A 21409-nucleotide genomic window follows, 5' to 3' on the forward strand; every position below is an offset into this window, starting at 1 on the left:
GCCTAATGCCCTTCTCTGATTTTTGCAAATCAAACTGTTGTCCCCATTTAAAAGACAAAGTAACTGAGGCCCAGAGAATAGAAAACACAATCCCAAGTCCTCATCACTAGTAAGAGGCAAAGTGTGACCTGGACACTAATGTCCCAATTCCTAGGACAATGCTCTGTGTACAGGACCTCATGGTCTTACCATCAATAACGACAAGGAAGCCATGTCCTCATTTTATGTTGCCGTCATGGGGCTCAGACAAGCCTCCAGTTGGAGGTTCCCATTTATATCCTAAACCACAGGTGTAAACTTGGAAATAGGGAGAAAGGGAGTAGGCAGTCCTGGGCTCTAGTGAGTGTGTTTGTCATTTCCACACACCTGAAACCCTGAGCTTCAACCCTGTCTTTGGACCCACAGAGGAGGAAAGAATTGGGCAATTCTTTTAAAAAAATGTTTTTATGTCTTTATTTTGTTTTGAGAGAGAGAGACAGAGAGCGAGCAGGGGAGGGGCAGGGAGAGAGGAAGACACAGAATCTGAGGCAGGCTCCAGGCTCTGAGCTGTCAGTACAGGGCCGGACGCGGGGCTCCAACCCACAGACTGTGAGATCATGACCTGAGCCAAAGTCGGTCAGAAGCTTAACTGACCGAGCCCCCCACCCCCGGCGCCCCTGGTCAATTCTTGATTACAGAGAATTCAGAAACAAAAACAGTCCACAAAGGTCATCGTACGGGGCCTTCAAGACCTCTATTGTCACCAGTGTCTCAGGGATATGCCTCATCCTCTACTCGGTTGGTAGGGGATGGTGAGGCCAGAGACCAGGCAGAACACTGAGACAGCTTCTGCCTTGTGGCCTGCAGGACCATCCCCCTCCCTCACCCTCAGAATCCGTGCTGTCATCTGGAAAGCAGAAACGCTCAGGATATGGGTGAAGTCCTTGCTACCGTTCTCGGTCCAGCTCTGCAGAGAAGGATTGGAAAGTCTTTGCCAACTTCTGGACAAGCCTCACTTAGTGCTGCCCCTTAGTATCTCTCTCACCAGCCTGAGCCAGGAAAACCCCGAGTCTTGTTGACAAGGCCTGTCCTGTCCGCACTCCCTGTCTTGTCTCATCTCTCTCCTGGATCCATCTTGCAGCGTGCTCCAGAACCTTCCTGTGGTTCCACAAATACTCCCTGCCTTTGCTCCCAGCCTTTGGCCATGCTGCTCCTCTACCAAGAGTCCTTCCTCTCTTCACTCAGCTAATACTCCTTCCCCAGGGCTCTGCCAAGGCTTGACCTTCTCCAGGAAACTCTCCCCCTGCTTCCCCACACTCCACCCCATCCCACCTCATCCCCACCCCAGGCTTCAGTTAGGCGTTGCCTCTGTGTGTGCCCACCTGCTCCATGATGCTATGGCATTCCTCTCGCTTGTCAGGCAATGTCCCACCACATGCCGGGGCCTCAGCGTCTGCTCAGCTGCCTCCCCAGGGACCAACACGGGCAGTGCTCAGTGGGTTATTTGTTAACCAAATAACAAGGCAAGGATCAGTGCCAGACTTGCTTCCCTCTTCAGAGCTCTTTCTGCTACCTGTGAAGCCACTCTCTCAAAGAAGCTGATTTCATTTGCCATGACCACAAATCTCCCTCCTTAAACAAGCAGAGACCCCAACTTTACTGTCAGCTGTGCTTGTCCCCAAGGTAGCTCCTTCTGGTTCTGGTTCTCCCTTGTAGCGCTCGCTCTCTCTCTCTCTCTCTCTTTCTCCCTCTCTCTCATTGCCCTCTCTCTCTCAACACACACACACAAAGGTCCATGTGTCCCCAACCTCAAGCTGCCTCCCAGAATTGCAGTAAGGACAGAAAAACTGATGTCAAATTGCTAGAGTCGAGTTACCAGCCTCATGTCTAATTTAGTGCCCGAAACATGCCAGGTATTCAACAACGATTTTTAAAATTGAATTGCTACTCTCAGAAGTGTATTCGCCTTATGATGATCAGAAATATATCACTTGGGTCTCAGTTGTCTCATCTTTACAATGGGACAACAATCTCTGCCTCCCTCTTAGGGCTGTTGCAAGGTTCAGATGGGGAACTGGGCTTGGGACTGCCCCAGAGCTTGTAAGGGGCCTCACACCTCTACGTAGTGAAAGCATAGGATGGTTCCGATGCAGACATGCCAGTGCTCTCTGCGTGTGGTACCTCATCCATGCGGACATGCTGTTATCCTCTTCCCACAGGGCTGAAGGTTATTGTGGGAGCCCTGATCCACTCGGTGAAGAAACTGGCGGACGTGACCATCCTCACTGTCTTCTGCTTGAGTGTCTTTGCCTTGGTGGGCCTGCAGCTCTTCAAGGGCAACCTCAAGAACAAGTGTGTCAAGAACTGTACAGCTCTCAACGAGACGGCCAATTACTCCTCTTCTGGGAAACACGAGTGGAACTTCTGCCGTGAGGATGAAGGTCTGGTTGGCAAGGAGTGCGAAGCCCCTGCAAACCTATATAGAAATATATTTTGATTCCTCTTTCCTGCTTAAATGGTTCTCTTGAGCTATATTTTACTTCTGGGTCGTCATTTTCTGTTGCCCATGTCCTATTTACAAGGAAATGAGCTATGAACCTGGGTGCAAGTCATTCTGCTGGGGGAGGCTCAGACTGAGTCACTGCTCAGCTCTTCTTTCCCAAGATGGAACTTTTCTCCTTCCAAATGTCCCAGCGTGCTCACTGAGAGCACAGAGCCAAGGGAACGCACCTTGCTCAGGCAGAAGACTCAAGAAGTGTTGCCTTATCCCACAGGCTTGAACTAACAGGTTCAGAGCCATATGCCAGGCTCTCACTCCTTCCTTTCTTCTGCAGATTACTACTACAATAAGCCGGGCACTTCTGATCCCTTACTGTGTGGCAATGGATCTGATGCGGGGTGAGTGCCCATCCCATGACAAAACACCAATGCCCGGCAGTCCTTTCTCTTGTCATTATCGTTTTCTAGATAGGGACTGGTTTTCAGACCCCAAGGAAAGTGTAGATTTGAATACGTCATGGCTTTTGTCATCCCAGGTTCATGGGGAGGGAGTGTATGAGTTAGCTTTTGCCGTGTAACAAATAAACCCAATATTTTTGTAGCTTAAAACACCAGCCATTTACTTAGCTCAGGATTCTGCACATCAACATGTTAAACTGAGCCCAGCCTGGTGTTCTGGCATTGACATTTGCGAATAACGGACAGATTAGCGGGAGCCGCCAAGTCTAGCTGGTCTCAGCTGCAGCAGCTTCTTTGTTCCAGGTGCTCTTATTCCCTAGCATGTCAGCCTGGTCTTATTCTCATGGCATAGGCAGAGTGCCAAGAGAAAGAGGGCAAGTATGCAGTCTCTTGAGACCTAGGTTTAGAAGAGATACAGTGTCACTTCTATTGCATTCTACTGACCGCTGCAAATCCAAGGGATGGGGAGATAAACTGTACCTCTTGATCGGAGGAGCTGCAGCATCCTATTGGAAAGGGACATGGATACCGACAGGGAAATAGTTGTGGCCATTTTGGTAATCTACCCCAGGAAGAAACTAATATTTATTAAATATGTTTTGTGTCGAATGTTTTACATTTAGTTATCATAACTCCATTGCATGGGTTTTATTATCCACACATGACAGAGGAAGAAACCCATGTATCAGACTTCGCCATTTCAAATTCTTACAGAGGCCAGATACATAACAACAAATGAGAGGATTCGGCTGGGTAGGAACCGAGCAATGATAGTTTGTGCCCCGTCTAAAAGGCCAGCCACCCCTCAAGCCAGCTTTTGGTTGCCACATGGAAATGTGGCCCATTGCTTCCAGTTCTTCTAACTTTTAAAAGAGATAAGGAATTTAGATTTTTATGTGAAATCTCCCAACTACAAACATTGGCTACCAATCCCAAAAAATGTCTACATATTGTGGGCCAAACAAAATATTTCTGCAAGCCAAATTCAGCCTACAAGCTGCCAGTCTGTGAGCTCTGATGCATATACATAAAGATGCTACCCGGTGAGGAAAGAGTGCTGTGCTAGAGGCTCCATGATTGGGGAAACACAGCCAGGTGATGGTGGGAGGCAGGGAAGGAGGTCAGGGAAGATTTCCTAGAGGTGGTGGTTGAGGTGAGCACTGAAGGGCAGGCAGGATGTCTCCAGTTTGGTTGAAGAGGAGGCGGTTTGGAGGGAGGCCATTCCAGGTGGCAGAACAGAATGTGAGACCAAGCAAAGGGCTAGGTGTCTCCTCAAGTTTGCCTGCGGCTTTGACCACTGGATTAGGCATGAGCAGAAAGAGTTCAGTCCACAGATCAGCAAGGCTCATCCTTCCCATCTCTATAGTTGGAGATATGGAGTCCTGATCCCAAATGACCCCCCTCCCTGAATGGCTAACAACTCCATATTGTCCAAGTGGAGCTGGGTGATTCCTGTATAGAGCTTTGCCTTAATCCGCTCACTAAGAAAAGCAATCTCAGAGCTGAGGATGGAGACAGAGAATTTGATCAACATCGGCTCCTTGGCCTCTTTCTTCACAAATGCACATGGCACTTGCTCCTTTGGCTCAGGAATAGCATTGTTCTGATATCATTTGCCTTTGGCTTAAATCTAAACTGAAGGCCCCCTCAATTCCTTTTCTTGTCCAGATAATGGCATTTCTTACGGCAATCGCCTCAGAGTAGCCCAAGCACTATCTGCAGTAAAGTTATGGAGTCCGCCTATGGCCCCCCTTCAACCCAGCTCCGAAAAGGGCCAGACATCCTGCTGGGCAGGACCTGACCAGGAGATAAAGGAGTGGATAGGGCTGGGAAGGCAAGAGAAGCCAGTTCAGGATGGTGGGGAGCAGGCCTTGAAGGGCATCCTGTGAAGACAGAACCTGCATCCTGGGCCCTGAGCAAAGGTCCACACTGACCAGTGGCACTGCGAGAGGAGAACCTGGGGTCTCAAGGTGGAGAACAAATGCTAGAAAACACTTCATGATTTCCGGCATTCTTTCACATATGTTCTTTCAGCCCATTCGTTTGGTGAATGCAGGTTAAAAATAACGGGGATTTTAATCTGCATTTTACATACATTATTGATTATGCTGAAAGCACTATGCAAGAACCTTTGTACTGTGGTCTCATTTAATTCTCAGAGTAGTTCATCTAGATGTGTAGCAGCTGAAGTGCGGCTTAATGGAAGACGTAGCCATAAGGCTACCCTTGGAGTTAACTAGCAAATCTACAGGTAATGGGTTGATTAGCTCCTTCAGAGAGCAAAACAAAAGACTCTGTCTTTAAATGTGGGCCTATAGAGTCTAGGAGCTCACAAATAGAACCAAGATAGAATTGGGACTCATTATAGGCAAGTTGCTGGGACCCTAATCAATGGTATGGGTCCCAGGATTGTGTGTTTGCATGGATGTCTGGAGAAGGACAGCCCCTGAGACTGGTGTTGGTGGAGGCACAGCGAGTCCCAAACTCCAAGCAAGGAGTTACATTTTCTCAGCAGAGCCGTTCCACTGGGGCGGGCGAGAGCACGTCCCGTGCCTGAGCTTAGAGATACTTCTTTACAAGTTACTTCCTTATCGTGAGAGAGTAAAGAGGCAGCCCAGCACTGCCCACCTCAGTACTCCCCACGTGGTCATCCTCGATTTGGCCTTCCTTCGTTAGTCAGTCTCCATAGGCTACTTGACAGTTATATTTCTCCTTTTAAATAAATATATTGGCATCTGTATGGTTTTAGGCGACTGACTTCCCTTCTCTGAACCTCAGCTTCCTCATGGGTAAGAAAGGATAGTTAAGATAATTAAATTACAGCATTTGAAAAGCACTTAGGAGAGAGAGGGGCACACGGTAAGTCCTCAGTAAATGAAAGTGTCATTTTCATTATTACAAATAATTGGGGAGTGAACTTGACTAATGTGATTCCTTTGATGGACAGGTTGTTAGGTGAGGGCAAACGGCTCAGGTTTTAGGTCTGCATTACTGATACTGACTCACCCTCCTCTAGTATGAACTTGCAAATAGTTTGCCACCTCGTGGGGTCCTGTGTGGGCAGTCAGCTGGCCTTCCCTGCCCATACCCCTTTGGATGAAACTCTAAAGTGAGCCTTAAAGAGATCAAGGTCATTCAACTAATAAAGGGAGGCCAGGCCTTCAATTCCAATCTTTGATTTCAAACCCTATGGTCTTCCTACAGCCCTGGGCTGCCTTGGCCCCAATAAACGGAGGGTGGGAAGGGGCTGCGCCATTGATGACCTTCTCTATTCTTGCTGCAGCCACTGCCCTGAAGGTTATTTCTGTCTTAAAACATCTAAAAACCCAGATTTCAACTACACCAGCTTTGATTCCTTTGCTTGGGCCTTCCTGTCACTGTTCCGCCTCATGACACAGGATTCCTGGGAACGCCTCTACCAGCAGGTACTGAGTCTATGTCTCCCTACAGACATGGTTGGAGGCTGGGGAGTCAAGTGCATGCCTACATTTTTCTTGGAGCAGCCTGGCAATGTCAGGGGCCCATTTAGTCTGGATACAGATTTCTCCTCTTTCTCTTGAATCTGCAGACCCTGAGGGCTTCTGGGAAAATGTATATGGTCTTTTTCGTGCTGGTCATCTTCCTGGGGTCTTTCTACCTGGTCAACTTGATCTTGGCTGTGGTCACCATGGCTTATGAGGAGCAGAACCAGGCAACCATTGATGAAATTGAAGCCAAGGAGAAAAAGTTCCAGGAGGCCCTTGAGACGCTCCGGAAGGAGCAGGAGGTCTGTGAGGGGTGGATGGTTTGTGAAGTCTGCCGCACGCTGCCCTTTCCTGGGCAGGGGTCTGGGCAAGCCACTTACATCACGGCTGTCATCCTAAGGAACTGTAAGAACGATTTATTGTACTTAAGCACCATCTTAGGTCAGGTTGTCTCAAAAAAGAACCTGAATCAAGATGCTGTGCAAGTGATTTATTGGGCATGCTCTCAGGAAAGGGAGAAGGAAGGAGGCGGGATAGGACAGGAGACGAATTAAACAAGAGAGTGGCCTTAGCCACTTCCAGCCTGATCCCATGCAGAGTTCTGGGGCCTGACTTGTACCACAAAATTAGCCCTTTCTTGAGGCAAGAGGGCTGGCATTTTATACTCCTGTCCCTGCCCCAGCCAAGTGTACAATCAAAGGAACTATCCCGCAGAGAGCGTAGCGGTGACCCGTTAGCCGCTGGCACTCGAGCTGCTGGAGCTGAGGGTACTGACCCGGTTAAAGGGCGCTGGGCGGGGCCCCAGCTGGCGCACTGCAGGGTGTAAGTGAACCAGACGACCCAGAGGCGGCTCTTCCTGCCAGGCCCCAGTCCCACCACCACTCAGGTCCTGCTCCTGACCTCCTCTGTTCTAGATGCCCCCACCTCTGGGACCTGTCTGAGGGCCACATTCATGCGAAGCTCAGTCACATACTGTTGGCCGCAGCTGCTTCTCTCTCTTCAGGTGCTGGCGGCACTGGGGATTGACACGGCTTCTCTCCATTCCCACGATGGGTCACCCTTAGCCTCCAAAAATGTCAGTGAGAGAATGCACAGGATGAAGCCAAGGATGTCAGAGGGCTCCACAGATGACAACAAATCCCTCCAGTCTGATCCTTACAACCAACGCAGGATGGTAGGAGCTCAAGTTTGTGCTCTAAGATTACCCACCTTTGCGGTTGCCAGGGACAATAGGTTGGACCGGGAAGAGGTCTGTAACAAGGAGACAGCAGGAGGCTCAAGATGAGAATGCTTTAGTAATCCAGACAGCACATCGATCACCCACAGAATGGTGGCCTAAACCAGGACAGGGGCATTATGGATATGGAAAAGGCGTGGATTCTTTTACTGGGGGTAGGGACAATGATATGGGGACTCTGGAATGTGAAAAAAGAAGAGAAGAGTCCAAAATGACCCCCAGTGTTCAAAATTGGGCAATCAGATGGGTGGTGATTCTAAGGCAGTAGCACTGGAGGAAGAAACCAGGTCTGTAAGGAAAGCGGGGATCCCATATTGGATATGCCGATCTTGAGGTGTGTGGACAGGAAGGGAAGTGTTAGCTTCCTTCTAACACTCTGATCTGCAATTCTGTTTGTGGTGCTGGTATAATTTACAAGCTTCTTTCTGACTTCTTGCCTCAGTCCCCACAACCCAAACTCTCACTGGTTGTTGGCAAAGAAGATTACAGCCCCCATCTCTGTGATACAGTCCAGCCTAGGAACAACTTCTGTAGCTCACCGGACCCTGTAACAATTCTGTCCACCACTCAAGTCTTCTACATCTCACTCTAATATTCCCTTTGCTCACCACGTTTCTCCCACCACCTCTGTCTCTTGTTAATTCAACAATACTAGGTTCATGATGTAAAGAGATGATTAATGGTCCATTTCCCATTTGGTGGGAGAGGCAAATACATAAACCACTGTGTTCTATGTATATATTAGGGAAACATACATGGTATTTTGGGAATAGCAGAAGAAGCATCCACTCTTATGGGGGTGGAGGTGTATCAGGAAAGACTTCATGGAGGAGAAGATCATTGAAATGAAAAATAGTGAGTAGGAGTTCCTCTAATAATTGAGGACTGGGGGGGGGAGTATTTTCCAGGTTTAAAATATACTGTAGATTTGCAAAAGCAGGGAGGCACCATTTGGGCACTTGCTTAATGCTAACTAAAAGATTGGAATTCATTCAAGAGCATCCCCTTTCTCCTTTCCCAGGGGCATTCCTGTAGCAAACAGACCATAGCAGTTTTTATATAAAGTCATTTGCTAACCATCAGCAATGGGTGAGAGGTTGGGGGTAGCAAACTAGAAGAGACAGAGCAAAGATTTCAGGGAACCTGCGGAACATCAGTCGGCCTGCTTGGACAATGCATTTTAAGAGACGTCTAGTGCTTAGATTCAGAAGTCATTGCCCACCATTTGTCACATAGGCAAATCCTGAAATATTAATTGGTGGCCAAGGAAGCACCCCCTGTCACACATGGGACCAAAATTTTCTTCTTGTTTTTTTCGTTGGTTTGCTTACTGCCCAACTGCAAATAAGTTGGCCGCCCCCTTTTTCATAAGGATTTGCTAACTCCTCTCCTTTACTTCCAAAGTGGGAAGGATTTGTGGGATTTTATGAGTTTCATAATCCTCGGACATAGATTCTAGGCAAAGAATGCTCTGTTTACGGTACCAGGATTGCAATGATAGTTGCTGCACAGTGTCAGGCTCCAAATAATCCAGAAAGGGAACTGTGGTTCTGTAGGACAGGGGGATACGTAAGGAGAACTCTAAAGGACAAGATGTCCCATCTTTGGTGGTTTACTAGACAAGAGGAAGTAAGGAAGGGGGAGCCATGCAGCAGCATGACCAAGTTTGGTAGGAAGTCGGTGTGTAGATCTTTAGAAACAGTTCACATCGCCTAGAGCAGGACTTAAAGCTTGTTCCGGGCGGGCCCCGCAGTGGGGACTGGCACGGGCCACGCCAGCGCACGCGCCCTCCAGGGACTGCGGGCCTGGGAATTAGCGCCTCTTCTCTGCCAACCATAAGGCTCGCCGGTCCCTCAGTGGAAGGTTTTGATGGGAAACGTTTATTGATCTGGAGGAATGGCGTGATTCTTCCAGGAAATTAGGCTGCAACTCTCCCCATTGTTGACTATTCAAAGTTTGCCTCAGGGGATCCTGGAAGCTCATTACATTACAAAGCTCTGGTCTCCTGCACAACACAAACTCTCACTTTTGTACGGGCTGGATCTAAGGAATTGCAGAACCCCATTTCCAGACAGTAAAGTGCACCTGTTCATTCAACAACCATTTACTGAGCTTGTTCCAGTGCTGGTGTGCATAACAGTCTCCTTAGGTCACAGCTTTCCTTGTGGAGCAGGGAATTTAAGACAGTTTTGTCCAGTCCCGTGGGCTACGGCCGGCAAACAGCTCACTCCTCTGGGTGACGAGATGGTCTTCTGAAATCCTCAGCCATCATGACCTACTTGCTGATCTTAAGCACCCTGTAATCTCTTACTCTCCTGGCCTTTTCCCAGGCCATGTCAAAAACACTCTTTTCCCCTGTTCTCTTCCCATGTTTACCTAGAATACCCCTTAGATCTGTGTCTTTAATTTTTTTTCTGCAAGTTCATGAGAATAAGAGCAGGGAAATAGGAGTGGGTGGAGGAAGTGTTGAGCTCCAGATATGCTTCCAAGATGAGCTTCCAGCCTGCATTTTTTCCTGCTCCTCTGGGGCAATGCCCAGTCTTTCCTAGGCATCACCTCCGGGAGGCGCAGGCCTAGCCACGGCAGTATGTTCCATTTCCGGGCCCCTTGCCAAGATCCCTCCTTCCCTGAGGGGGCCACGGATGATGGAGTCTTCCCTGGAGACCGTGACAGTCATCGGGGCTCCCTGCTGCTGGGTGGGAGTGCCGGCCAGCAAGGTCCCTTCCCTAGGAGTCCGCTGCCTCAGCCCTCCAACCCTGGCTCAGGACATGGAGAAGATGGACATTGCACGGTGCCCACCGGTGAGCTTGCTCCTGGAGGCCTCGAAGTCTCGGTAAGTCAGTCAATGCTCCAGACTCTCTTGAGCTGCCCTCCAGGTGAAGGCCAAGGGACACTGAGTGTCACCCACGAAGGCTCCTTTACCCAATATTGTGTCCAACATTTCCCCACTCCCCCCATTTTACAGACAAGGTAGGTGAGCCTGAGGTCAAACAAGTTTTCTGGTTTACTCTTTAGTACAAAAATACAAATTATTTTCCAGCTGCCCCCCCCCCCATTTTTGTTCAGGTCTCCTCTGTCTCCACTCACTACCACTGTTTTAGAAACAGGCCTGCCTGTTCCCTGGATGGGTATGAGGAAAAGGGAAGGTTCTCTCTCGGCACAGAGCTCTCTGCAAACTATGCTGGGTTTGGCACATGGGACGCAGAGAAATCTTGGGCGGCGCCCTGGACAGATATTAGCAGAAGCAAGTACCCCTTGCTTCACTCACAGAAGCAATAACTTGCCAAAATGTACAAATTAGGCAACAGTGACTAACTGACAAGCATTCCTAATAGAATAATCGCGGAGGGCAATGGCAAACCAGGGACTCCACATTGGATTGAGAGCTGTGATTTAATTTGAGCTCTCCCTTTAGTTTCAGTAACGATGCTTCTAGTGTTTTTCATTTGCCCTCTCTGGCTAGCCAGGCACCCAGAGCAGTTTGCAAACAGACTTGTAAACTAAGCAGGATATGGCTTTATTGGCTTAGATAAGTCCTACAGGGCTACCTTAGCTCCGTCTCTGGCTGGATGCCATGTGATCCCAGCAAGAAACAGATACCACGCCGACGGGGAAGCGGGGGAGAGGTATGCACTGGGCTCTGAACTAAGAAGGGACAGTGAGGCACTTAGAGATGAGCAACAGTGGGCTGAAGAGGTGAGGGGAAGGAGCAGAACCGGAGCCCAGCAAGAGCTGGGTGGCCCCACAGAACTTGTGATCCAGGTGGGAGATCCACCACAGCCCAGCAGGGAAGAAGCCAGGGGGCAGCCGTCTCCTTCCAGACTCTGGTCTTCTGTCTGTGCCTCCCAGTGGCCAAGCCTGACCAGGATGAGAGGGTACTGGCCACCTCCCCCTGGCGCAAAGCAGGGTAGAGAAGGTGGAGAGTGGATCTCCAAGAGCCAACAAAGAGTCATCAACACAGACTCCAAAAGTAAAGCTAACCTGTTGGCCTCTCTTGAAGGTGCTTTAACACTCTAGAAAATACATTCAAGAATTCCTCCCTAGATTAACACTTTCTTAGATATTCTGACTTGGATTCATTTTAGTTAAGTTATTTGGCTAGTGTAAGATTACCTCTTTAAGCCATTCTGTGTCACACGGATGTGGGTGTCAATCACAGGTTTGCCATTTACCAGCTGAGTCACCTGTAACAAGCCCCTTAAATTCTTCAAGCCTCCAACTCTCCCATTGAAAAGGTTTATAAATAGGTGAGGATTAAATGGAATCATAAAGTGCCTGCACTGATACACATTCGCCTGAAAATAAGAGCTGCTAGCATCTCTTGTTGAGTCCTCGTGGTGGAAAACCTTCTGAACGGTCTTCATACGTATTGAAGTCCTCTCTCCCTATAAACTTCACCATGGTGTGCGCTCATGCTTGTTGAAATTGGATTCCGAAGGTTTGGGCAGCACCAGAATCAGCTGCTGTGGGCCCCGAACTCCCCACATCTGGGGTAGTATGTGACTGGAGTTAGTGCACAGAACTCAGACAGAACTTCCCGGGAAGGCCCAAAGACGGAAGGCTCAAAAGGACTGTGTCAAACAACTAATACCAGAGAATCAAGACACACAAATACTCCCTCAGAAAGAACAAGACCGTGTGGAACTGGAACTAAGCTGTGTGTTGGGGAGAGACGTGGGCCTATCAGAAGGGAGGTCAAAATAGCCTGTCCCGGGAGAGGAAATCTGTGTGAACACCAGACGCGCAGCCCAGACGAAGTCTTGGAATGACGCCTGACCTGCTGCCCCCGCAGTTGTCACTTCCCTTTAGTAGCAACCTCAGAGCCCCGTGAGGCAGCCCGCTCCCACGCTGGGGTCCAGGGACTCCGTCCTCGGTCCCTCAGGGGACCGCAGGTTACGTTGGCTACAAACCTAAGCTCTGCTTGCACCCCCGTTTCTGTGTCCTGGTCCTCGTGCCTAAGCTCTTACCCCAAGTTCAGGAAGCAGCCCCGTTTCCCAAAGCACAGGGGCAGTGGATCATAGCTTCCCCAGGCAACTCACAACCACATGAGACGGGCCAGTAAGAGGCTGGGTGACCCATCTTTGCCCCTGATGGCTTCCGGTGGGGGAGTATCCTGACGGTTTGTGTCCCAGCAGGCATCTGATGCAGAACAGAAGAAGACGTTCTTGTCAGCAGAATACCTGAGCGAACCTTTCCGGGCCCAACGGGCAATGAGTGTTGTCAGCATCATGACCTCTGTCCTTGAGGGTAAGTACTGCTCTTTGGAACATCCGTAAACTGTGCTGTGATGAGTCTGCGTTTGAGCAGCAGAGGGGATGCCCCAAACCTGCGTCAGATACACCTCCCATCTGTGTCCTGGGGTCCTGAGTACTCCTCTTTCTTACGCCTTTGGTCCCATCGCTCTTTATCAATGTGGGTTTTTTGTTTTTTTAATTTTTTTTAATTTTTAATGTTTATTTATCTTTTGAGAGAGAAAGAGACAGCATGAGCAGGAGAGGGGCAGAGAGAGAGGGAGACACAGAATTGGAAGCAGGCTCCAGGCTCTGAGCTGTCAGCACAGAGCCCAATGCAGGGTTCGAACCCACAAACTGTGAGATCATGACCTGAGCAGAAGTCAGACATTTAACCGACTGAGCCACCAGGCACCCCTCAATGTGTTTTTTTTTAATGTGGATAATTTTTCGAAAACAATAGAATCCAATGAATTTGAGACGCCCTATTCATCTCTTGTTTAAATTAGCCTCAGCCTCATATGTATTCATCAAACTAAATTTTAGAAAGTGATCTGGCAGGCACCCGAGAATTTCAAGCCCCCTCAGGTATGCAAGAAATTTTACAGTCCTTAATTTTCACATATGGTGAAATCATCCTGTCATTTTTCTTGGTTGTAACTTGGACGGTTAGAACTTAATTTTTGTCTCAAGCCCACATTATGCTGAGCATTGGAAGATAATTTAAGTAAATTAATCAGCCAATTTAACTAAATTCTTGTTAATTCAGGGCTCGATCAATCAAACGGAAGCCCACTCAGCCTCCCCAGGGACGTGTCTGAGTTTCAGCTGCTTACATCAAGCCGGGGCTGGAGGAAGACCCGGGCACCGGGCTTTGTCACGTGACACACAAGGAGCATGACTGTGTCTTGTAGAAGGCGTGTCTTCCTATCTGGCCTTCGCTTTGCATCAGGGCATGTGAGATCTGCCCTTCGTCTTGCCCGGCTCTGTACCTCCCCTAGACAAATTTAACACGTACTGGGCTGAGGGAGGGAGGGGGACCGTAGGTGCTGGTGTGTCCCTGAGAGAGGGCTCTGTGTGCTCCCCTCCCAGCCCCGGACTGACTCCTAACTGTGCAGGAGGGCATGGTGAAACCAAAAAGGAAACCAAAAAAAAAGATGTTTGAGGGATTTGAAAACACTCTATGCCTTAGTTTCTAGGTAAAGTGAGAGGTGGCAAGTCTTAGAACAAGACCCACATGCCCAGCATGGCACCGAAACTGTACAGTAGGGCACAGGTGACCTCCGGGGTAGAGAAGGTGACCTCCAGGATAGAGAGAGGTAGCTTCAGAGAGTGCCCTCCAGCCTGCACAGAGGAAAGTGGCGAGGGGATGACCTTGCCCCACTTGAGGGCCATGGAAGGAGGCGAGCCGGAGGTGGGAACCGCCATCTCTGTGGTTCTCCCACCGAGACCACATGGGAACTACGATGACTCAAGTAAACTATCCTTGACAATGAGCAAGGCCCAGCTCGACACTCCACCGATCCTCGGCTCCCCAGAACTCAGATGCCACTTCAGATAGTGAAGTAGTAGCGAACACTGAATTAACCAAGACAAGGTCTCCAGGTAGGGGACTTGTGGTATACATTGAATTCAATTATGGGGGTAAGACCCTCAAGTTACTTTTCTTGTGTTTTGTGAAATGTGTACACATTTCAGTAACAACAGTGTGTACATTTCTCTCATATTATTTATCCTCATTATTTAAAAATCATTTTTCATTGTAATAGCGTCTGCATGCCTAACATTTTTCGTGGCTGCCTAGAGTCTAACCATGCTACTGTGCCCGTGGTTTTTGTTGGCCAGGTGGCTTACTTGGATTCTTTTTCCTTTTTGCTCTTAGCCATCAGACAGTTAATGTTAAATACAAACAGCTTGCTTTTTCATTTATCCCCCAGAATTATCAAGCTTCCTCCTCCTCCTCTTTTTTTTTTTTTCATTTATTTACTCTTCAGCAAGCCTTTGCCCGACACCTGCTATGTGTCTGGCATCGCTCCGGTGCTGGGAATTCAGTGGTGAACAGGGAAGAAGCATGCACACATGGGATCTGCATTCGGGGGCGAGGTGTGTAAACAAACACAGATACTCAGGGAGTGACAGTAAGTAGGAGGCGGAGGAGAGAGGGCTGCAGGGGGCATTTCAGATAAGGTGGGTGCGGAAGGCCATTCTCTCTAAGGAGACCAGAAATATCAATGAAGTCAGAGAAGCAGCCTTATGAGAACCTAGGGGACAGAGTTCCAAGACAGATGAATGGCCAATGCAGTGTAGTGAGCAGGAATGAGACAGGAATGAAAAAAAGGAATGTTCTAAACACATCCCAATTCAGATAAGAGCAAAAGAGGTCTCAGAATCGAGAGACCTCCATCTCCTACTTACTGTCACTCCCAGAAACGAGAAGCAACAGAGGCTAATAGTTAAGAACACAGACCCTGGAGCCTGACATCCTGGCTCTGCCACTTTGGGCCAGCTGTGCCACTTTGGAGCTCCATGAACTCCTCCGTGCTTCAGGTGCCTAACCTGTGAAAGGGCGAATAGGTATTTATCTTCTCGTGTTTTATAAGGATTAAGTGGGTTAGCATAAGTCAAGTGCTTAGATCCATGACTGGCACTTGATAAATACTCAGCAGATGTTGGCTATTCTCTCTCTTTTAAATATTATTTATTTATTTATTTATTTATTTATTTATTTATTTGGGGGGAGGGGCAGAGAGACCAGGAGAGAAAGAACCCCAAGCAGGCTCTGTGCTTTCGGCACATAACACAACGTGAGCTCAATCTCACAAATTGTGAAATCATGACCTGAGCTGAAATCAAGAGTCAGATGCTTAACCGACTGAGCCCCCCAGGTGCCCCAGATGTTGGCTATTCTTAGTTCCTCAGTTGTAAATGAGGGCAGAGATGTGTCTGTTTTGTCACGAGTGGATTTCCGGTACGTGAAAGAGCCATGTGTGGCATATAGCAGGCATTCAACAAATAGTTGTTGCTGGATGAAAGTGATGTACCACGGTGACATTTGGGGGTGGTGCTAATTGCAATGACCTGAACTGGTAAACAGGAAGAGAAGGAATGGTCAGATATTCTGAGGTAGGACAGACTTCCCCTCAAGAAGACGCTGTGAGAATAGATGGAAAAGAAGGGGACCACACTTCCATTTTTAAGAGAATCTGGCTACAGACAACCCTAGATTAGGGCAAAGAGGTCAAAGTATTTGAGCATAGGGCAGGTGACCTGTGATCTTCGCTGGTCTGACACTGTAACCACTACACTCACAGGATAGAGGAGGGAGGCACGGCACTGTCAGGGATTGTGATGGCATATGCAGAGGTCACCTCTTTGGGGATGATCGTGCCTGGGAAAGTTTGGGCCAAGCCAATAAGAAGTTGGCAGTTCCCTGAGCTCAGGGCATGTGATGCCTGACACACAAGCAAGGACTTGACAGGTGTCCAGAGCAGAAGACCAGAAGCAGGAGCACAGCGTGAGCACAACTCAGTCTCTGAGTGGGAGAGAGGGACACGGAACACACTCTTACTGGGCTGCCGTGTGTCCCGAAGGAGAAGTGCAGGACGCTAAAGGGAACATGGTACGGTTGGCCCAGGGCTAGGGGAGTATTCCAACAGAAAGGACAGCAAAATCTCTGAAGCGGAAGGCAGAAGACAGCATAATATTTGAAGAAATGAAAAAGCTTGATGTAGCAGGAACACAGAGAGCAAGGAGGAGAGGGGCTCAAAATAAGGATAGAGAGATGGACTGGGGCCAGACTTGCAGAACTTTCTACACCAAACTAAGGATCTTGGACTTCATCCTAAAAGCAGTGAGGTGCCATTAAAGGATTGGAGGCAAGGGAGCTACATTTGCATTTTACAAAGGTTACTCTGAATACGTGTAGAGAATGGAATTAAGAAGGAAGAATCTTGGCAAGGAAACTGGTTGGGAGGAAACCAGCTGAGCGATGGCAGGACCCTGGGGTGGTGGCAGTGGGGGTGATAGGAGATGGGAGGGTTTAAGACCTAAGAGATGGAAGCTTGAGGACTTGGGGCTTTGCACGGTTCTGTCATGAGCAACTTTGCAAGAGCCCATAAAAGGAACATGTTAGGGGGGCTCACCGGGGAAAGATGAGTGGAAAGATCATCAGTGGGGTCTGGGATTGAGTGGGTTTTGGATGCCCTTGGGACATCCAGGCAGGGCTTTCCAGTAGGAAGTCAGATTTACAAGAAATGGGCCTGGGACTTAGAAGATGAGGGTGACCTAGAGAGGCATATTGTAAAGCTGTTTGAATGTAGATAGTAATTTTGGAGTGGTGCAAGGGGGGTAGAGGACACAGAAGGAGTTGAGTAAGAAGAGAAGACCTGGGCAGAGCTCTAAAGACACTATCATGTTTGGTGATTGAGCAGAAGACACAGAGCCAGCAGAGGAGGCTGAGAAGGAACGCCCCAAATAGGAGAAGACCTAGAAGAATACAACACAGACCAAGAGTCTGCATTCCTTCAGGAAGAGCAGAAAGGTCAAAAGAGGCAATGCTGCAGGAAGATCAAGGAAGATGAAGCCCAAAAGAATCCAGGGCTTTAGTCACATGGATGTCTTCGGTGATCTGAGCAAAAGAGGATTGGCAGAGTAGGGAGGAAACTGAAGAAGGGGGGGCAGTGGAGAAGGACATATTGTATAGAGACAAATTTTTCAGAAGTTTGCCTGTCAAGGGGAAGAGATGGAAAATGACAGCAGGATGTAGGTAGCTTTGAAGGAAGATTTTTTTGTTTCTTGTGTGGAAGTTTTTAAAAGCATATTTGGAGCAACGTGGTTGGAACTGGAGGGTATTATGCTAAGCAGAATGAGTCAGTCAGAAAAAGACAGGTATGTGTTTTCACTCATATGTGCATCTTGAGAAACTTAACAGAAGACCATTGAAGAGGGGAAGTGGAAAAAAATAGTTACAAACAGAGAGGGAGGGAGGCAAACCATAAGAGACTCTTAAATACAGAGAACAAACTAAGGGTTGATGGGGGTTGGGGGAGAGGGGAAAGTGAGTGATGGGCACTGAGGAGGGTACTGGTTGGGGTGAGCACTGGGTATTGTATGGAAGCCAATTTAGTAATAAATTATATTGCAAAAATAAAAATAAAATAAAGTCCAGCTTGACCTGAAAACAATAATAAATAAACAAAAGTAAATAAAAGCATATTTACATGCTAATGGGGAGGAGCCATAAGAATTGACGATGAAGGAAAGACTGACGATGAAGGAAAGAGAGAGACCATCCCATCAATTCCTGAAGTGACGGGAGAGGATGCACAAGTGGAGACTGTTCGTGGGAGGAGGGACATCTCTTGAACTGTTACAGAAGGAAACGAAGAGGGTCTTTCTGGATTAGCTTTGTGCAGGAGGGTCTTCTGGCAAAGAGCTGTGCTCATGTTCCAGGCTTCCAAGTGCACGATTCTCTGAGACTCTATATCTCTCTCTCTCTTTTTTTTTCCATAGTGTATTACCAAGTTGGTTTCCATACAACACCCAGTGCTCTTCCCCACAAGTGCCCTCCTCCATGCCCATCACTCCGCTTCCCATTTCCCCCTCCCCCTTCAGCCCTCAGTTTGTTTTCAGTGTTCAAGAGTCTCTCGTGATTTGCCTCCCTCTCTCTCCTTAATTCTTACCCCCCCTTCCCCTCCCCATGGTCCTCTGTTAGGTCTCTCCTGTTAGACCTATGAGTGAAATCATATGGTCTCTGTCCTTCTCCGCCTGACTTATTTCGCGTGTATCTCCCCAGACAACCGAGGTCAGCAACGTTCAGGGTATTTACAAGGCTAAGGGCTTTCCTGTCCCGCCTCCCAGACAGGGCTTCCTGCCATAATGGTGAACTTCCCAATTCCTCCTGCAACACTGTGCTTTTTAGGGCCCAGAGAGGTTCAGGGAAGCACCTGCTTTCGTTTCAGCTAGAAATGGTTGATTTTGCCCCTGGCGGGGGTGCCAACTGTGTTGGAAAACCATGATTTGCTAGTTTACATATGTATGATTTAAAGGGATGTTTCAGAGCACTCTCCTCTATGCTGACTGATCTGTGCAGGATTTCATAGCCTATGCACATAACTTACAATTTGAGTTTACAGAGGTTTCTGCTTTCATCACAAACAGAGTTTGCATGTCTATTTCTGAGTTTCCTTGATGCCTTTAGTGGTTTCTGGAAGTAGAAAGGCAGCACGTTCTTTTCTTTTCTTTTTTTTACTTTCATCTGTTAAGATGCTTTTCAGTCTTTGAGATATAACTGACAAAATAGTAAGATATTTAAAGTGTACATTGTGATGATTTGATATATGTACACATTGTTAAAGGGTTTCCCTAGTGGTCAATGTCCACATCCCTCACAACTCACAAGTTCATCTTTTTTTTTTTTTAAGATTCCACATGGATAATTGATACCATGTAGTATCAACATTTATCTTTCTCTGTCTGACTTATTTCACTTGGCACAATGCCCTCAAGTTTGAGGGCAAACATCAAGATCTCCTTCTTTCTCATGGCCCAGTGCACGGGGGAGGTGTCGGGGTGTTGCTGTGTTTCTCATATTCTGTATCCATTCATCTATTGATGGACACTAAGATTGTTTCCATATCTTAGCTATTGTGAATAGTGCAGCAATAAACATCAGAGTACAGATGTCTCTTTGAGACAGTAACTTTGTTTCCTTTGGATATACACCCAGACGCGGAACTGCTGGATCACGTGATAGTTCTATTCTAATGTTCTGAGGAATCTTCATCCTGTTTTCCAGAGTGCGTGCACCAATTTACATCCCCACCAGCAGTGCACAGATTCCCTTTTCTCCATATCCTCGCCCACACTTACTATCTCTTGTCTTTGGTGATCGCCATTCTAACAGGTGTGAGGAGATATTTCATTGTATTTTTATTTGTATTTCCCTGATGATTCGTGATGTGAGGATCTTTTCATGTACCTGTTGGCCATTCATATGTCTTCTTTGGGAAAATGTCTATTCAGTTTCTCTACCCATTTTAAAATCAGATTGTTTTTTTGCTACCAATTTGTAGGAGTTATTTACATATTTTAGATATTAACTTCTAAGGAGTATGATGTACAAATATTCTCTCATTTAATAAGTTGCCTTTTCCTTGTGTTGATGGTTTCCTTTAATGTGCAGAAGCTTTTTAGTTTGGTGTATTCCACGTGTTTGTCTTTGCCATTGACTTTGGTTTTGGTATCAAACCCAAAAAATCATTGCCAAGAATTTGCATTTCTATTTTTCAGTCTCCTTGATGCTTTTGTTGATTTCTGGAAGTAGAGGGGGTACATATTCCTTACTTCACTGCTTTAAATAAAATCTCCTTATCAAATTTTTATTTAGAACACTATTGTTTGAATGAGCAACATGTTACATAAGATTTAAAAGACACCAAAGGGCACATTATAAAAGGGAAATATTCCTCTGTCCACCAACTATCTTCTCTGGAAACAATGTCCAAGCCAGCTGTTTTGTGTTTCCCTCCTAAAAATAATCTAGTATGTTCAGTCAAAAATATAGAGTCTGTTTTTCTCCATTGCAAGTGGTAGCATATCACACATACTAGTCTGTGCCATAATTTTTTCAATGACTGTATTTTGAAAATCATCCTACATAGTATCCTTACACTTTGCGATAAATGTTGGCACTACATTGTAGAGACGGTGGCGTAAGCTGGTTAGCCATTCCCTTCTTGATGGAAAGTAATTCTTCAGTCACCATATCACTTTCTACTTGTGCTGTAGGTTAAATGCCTTGAAGTGAAGTCCGTTTGTCACAGGGATAGGCATTTTCAGGCATTTATCAAAAGATAATGGATGCTCTACATAAATGTATCAACTCCTACTCATCCAAGCCTCTCCACCCACACCCTCCCAAACACAACTGTCAAACTGTCTTTATCTTTGCAAATCTGATCCATGAAATAGTGTCTTAGTATAACTTTATCTTGCATTTCTCTCATTTTGAGTATTATTGGACATCTTTTCGAATATTTATAAAGCATTTGAATTTCCTCTTTAGAAACTGCCTAATCATTTTGCTGCTAGGTTGGACTTTGTCTCATTGATTTTTAAGAGTTCTTACATATTAATGAAATGAGCCTTTTGTCTATGACATGAGCCACAATTATTTTTCTCAGTTATTTTTATACTTTATTTGAGGAAATGTTTTAAAGATTTTAAAGACTTATAAATATTATAAGTCATGACAACAGTGTGATCTTGAAAAATAGTCTGATCTATGGAAGAGAAATGGACATGTGCATATAAAAATATATGGATATGTGGAGATAACTTATGATCAGAATGAAACATCACATCCTTTAGAAAATGAGAATTATGCAACAAACAGTGTTGATATAAATGACCATAGGTTGGGAAAAATGAACTAGATCCATATGTCCTTACTCAAAATAAACTCCAAATGCACCAAAATTTTAGGGGAGAGGTGAAACTACAAAAGAGTAGAAAGAAACAGGAATGGGAATTTTTCAAAA

The 21409-nt window shown here is 46.9% G+C and overlaps 1 protein-coding gene across 1 annotated transcript in view; it reads left to right on the forward strand.

Moving 5' to 3' along the window:
* SCN10A (sodium voltage-gated channel alpha subunit 10) overlaps positions 1-21409 on the forward strand; it is a 93000-nt gene that overhangs the window by 24975 nt on the left and 46616 nt on the right. The window contains 8 exon segments of the mRNA XM_029940880.1: positions 1960-1988; positions 2197-2390; positions 2811-2877; positions 6221-6362; positions 6506-6703; positions 7405-7575; positions 10178-10471; positions 12774-12885. Of these exon segments, the coding sequence (XP_029796740.1) occupies positions 1960-1988; positions 2197-2390; positions 2811-2877; positions 6221-6362; positions 6506-6703; positions 7405-7575; positions 10178-10471; positions 12774-12885 (1207 nt within the window).

The sequence above is a fragment of the Suricata suricatta genome, chromosome 5, assembly GCF_006229205.1.
Source record: "Suricata suricatta isolate VVHF042 chromosome 5, meerkat_22Aug2017_6uvM2_HiC, whole genome shotgun sequence".
NCBI classification, from domain to species: Eukaryota; Metazoa; Chordata; class Mammalia; order Carnivora; family Herpestidae; genus Suricata; species Suricata suricatta.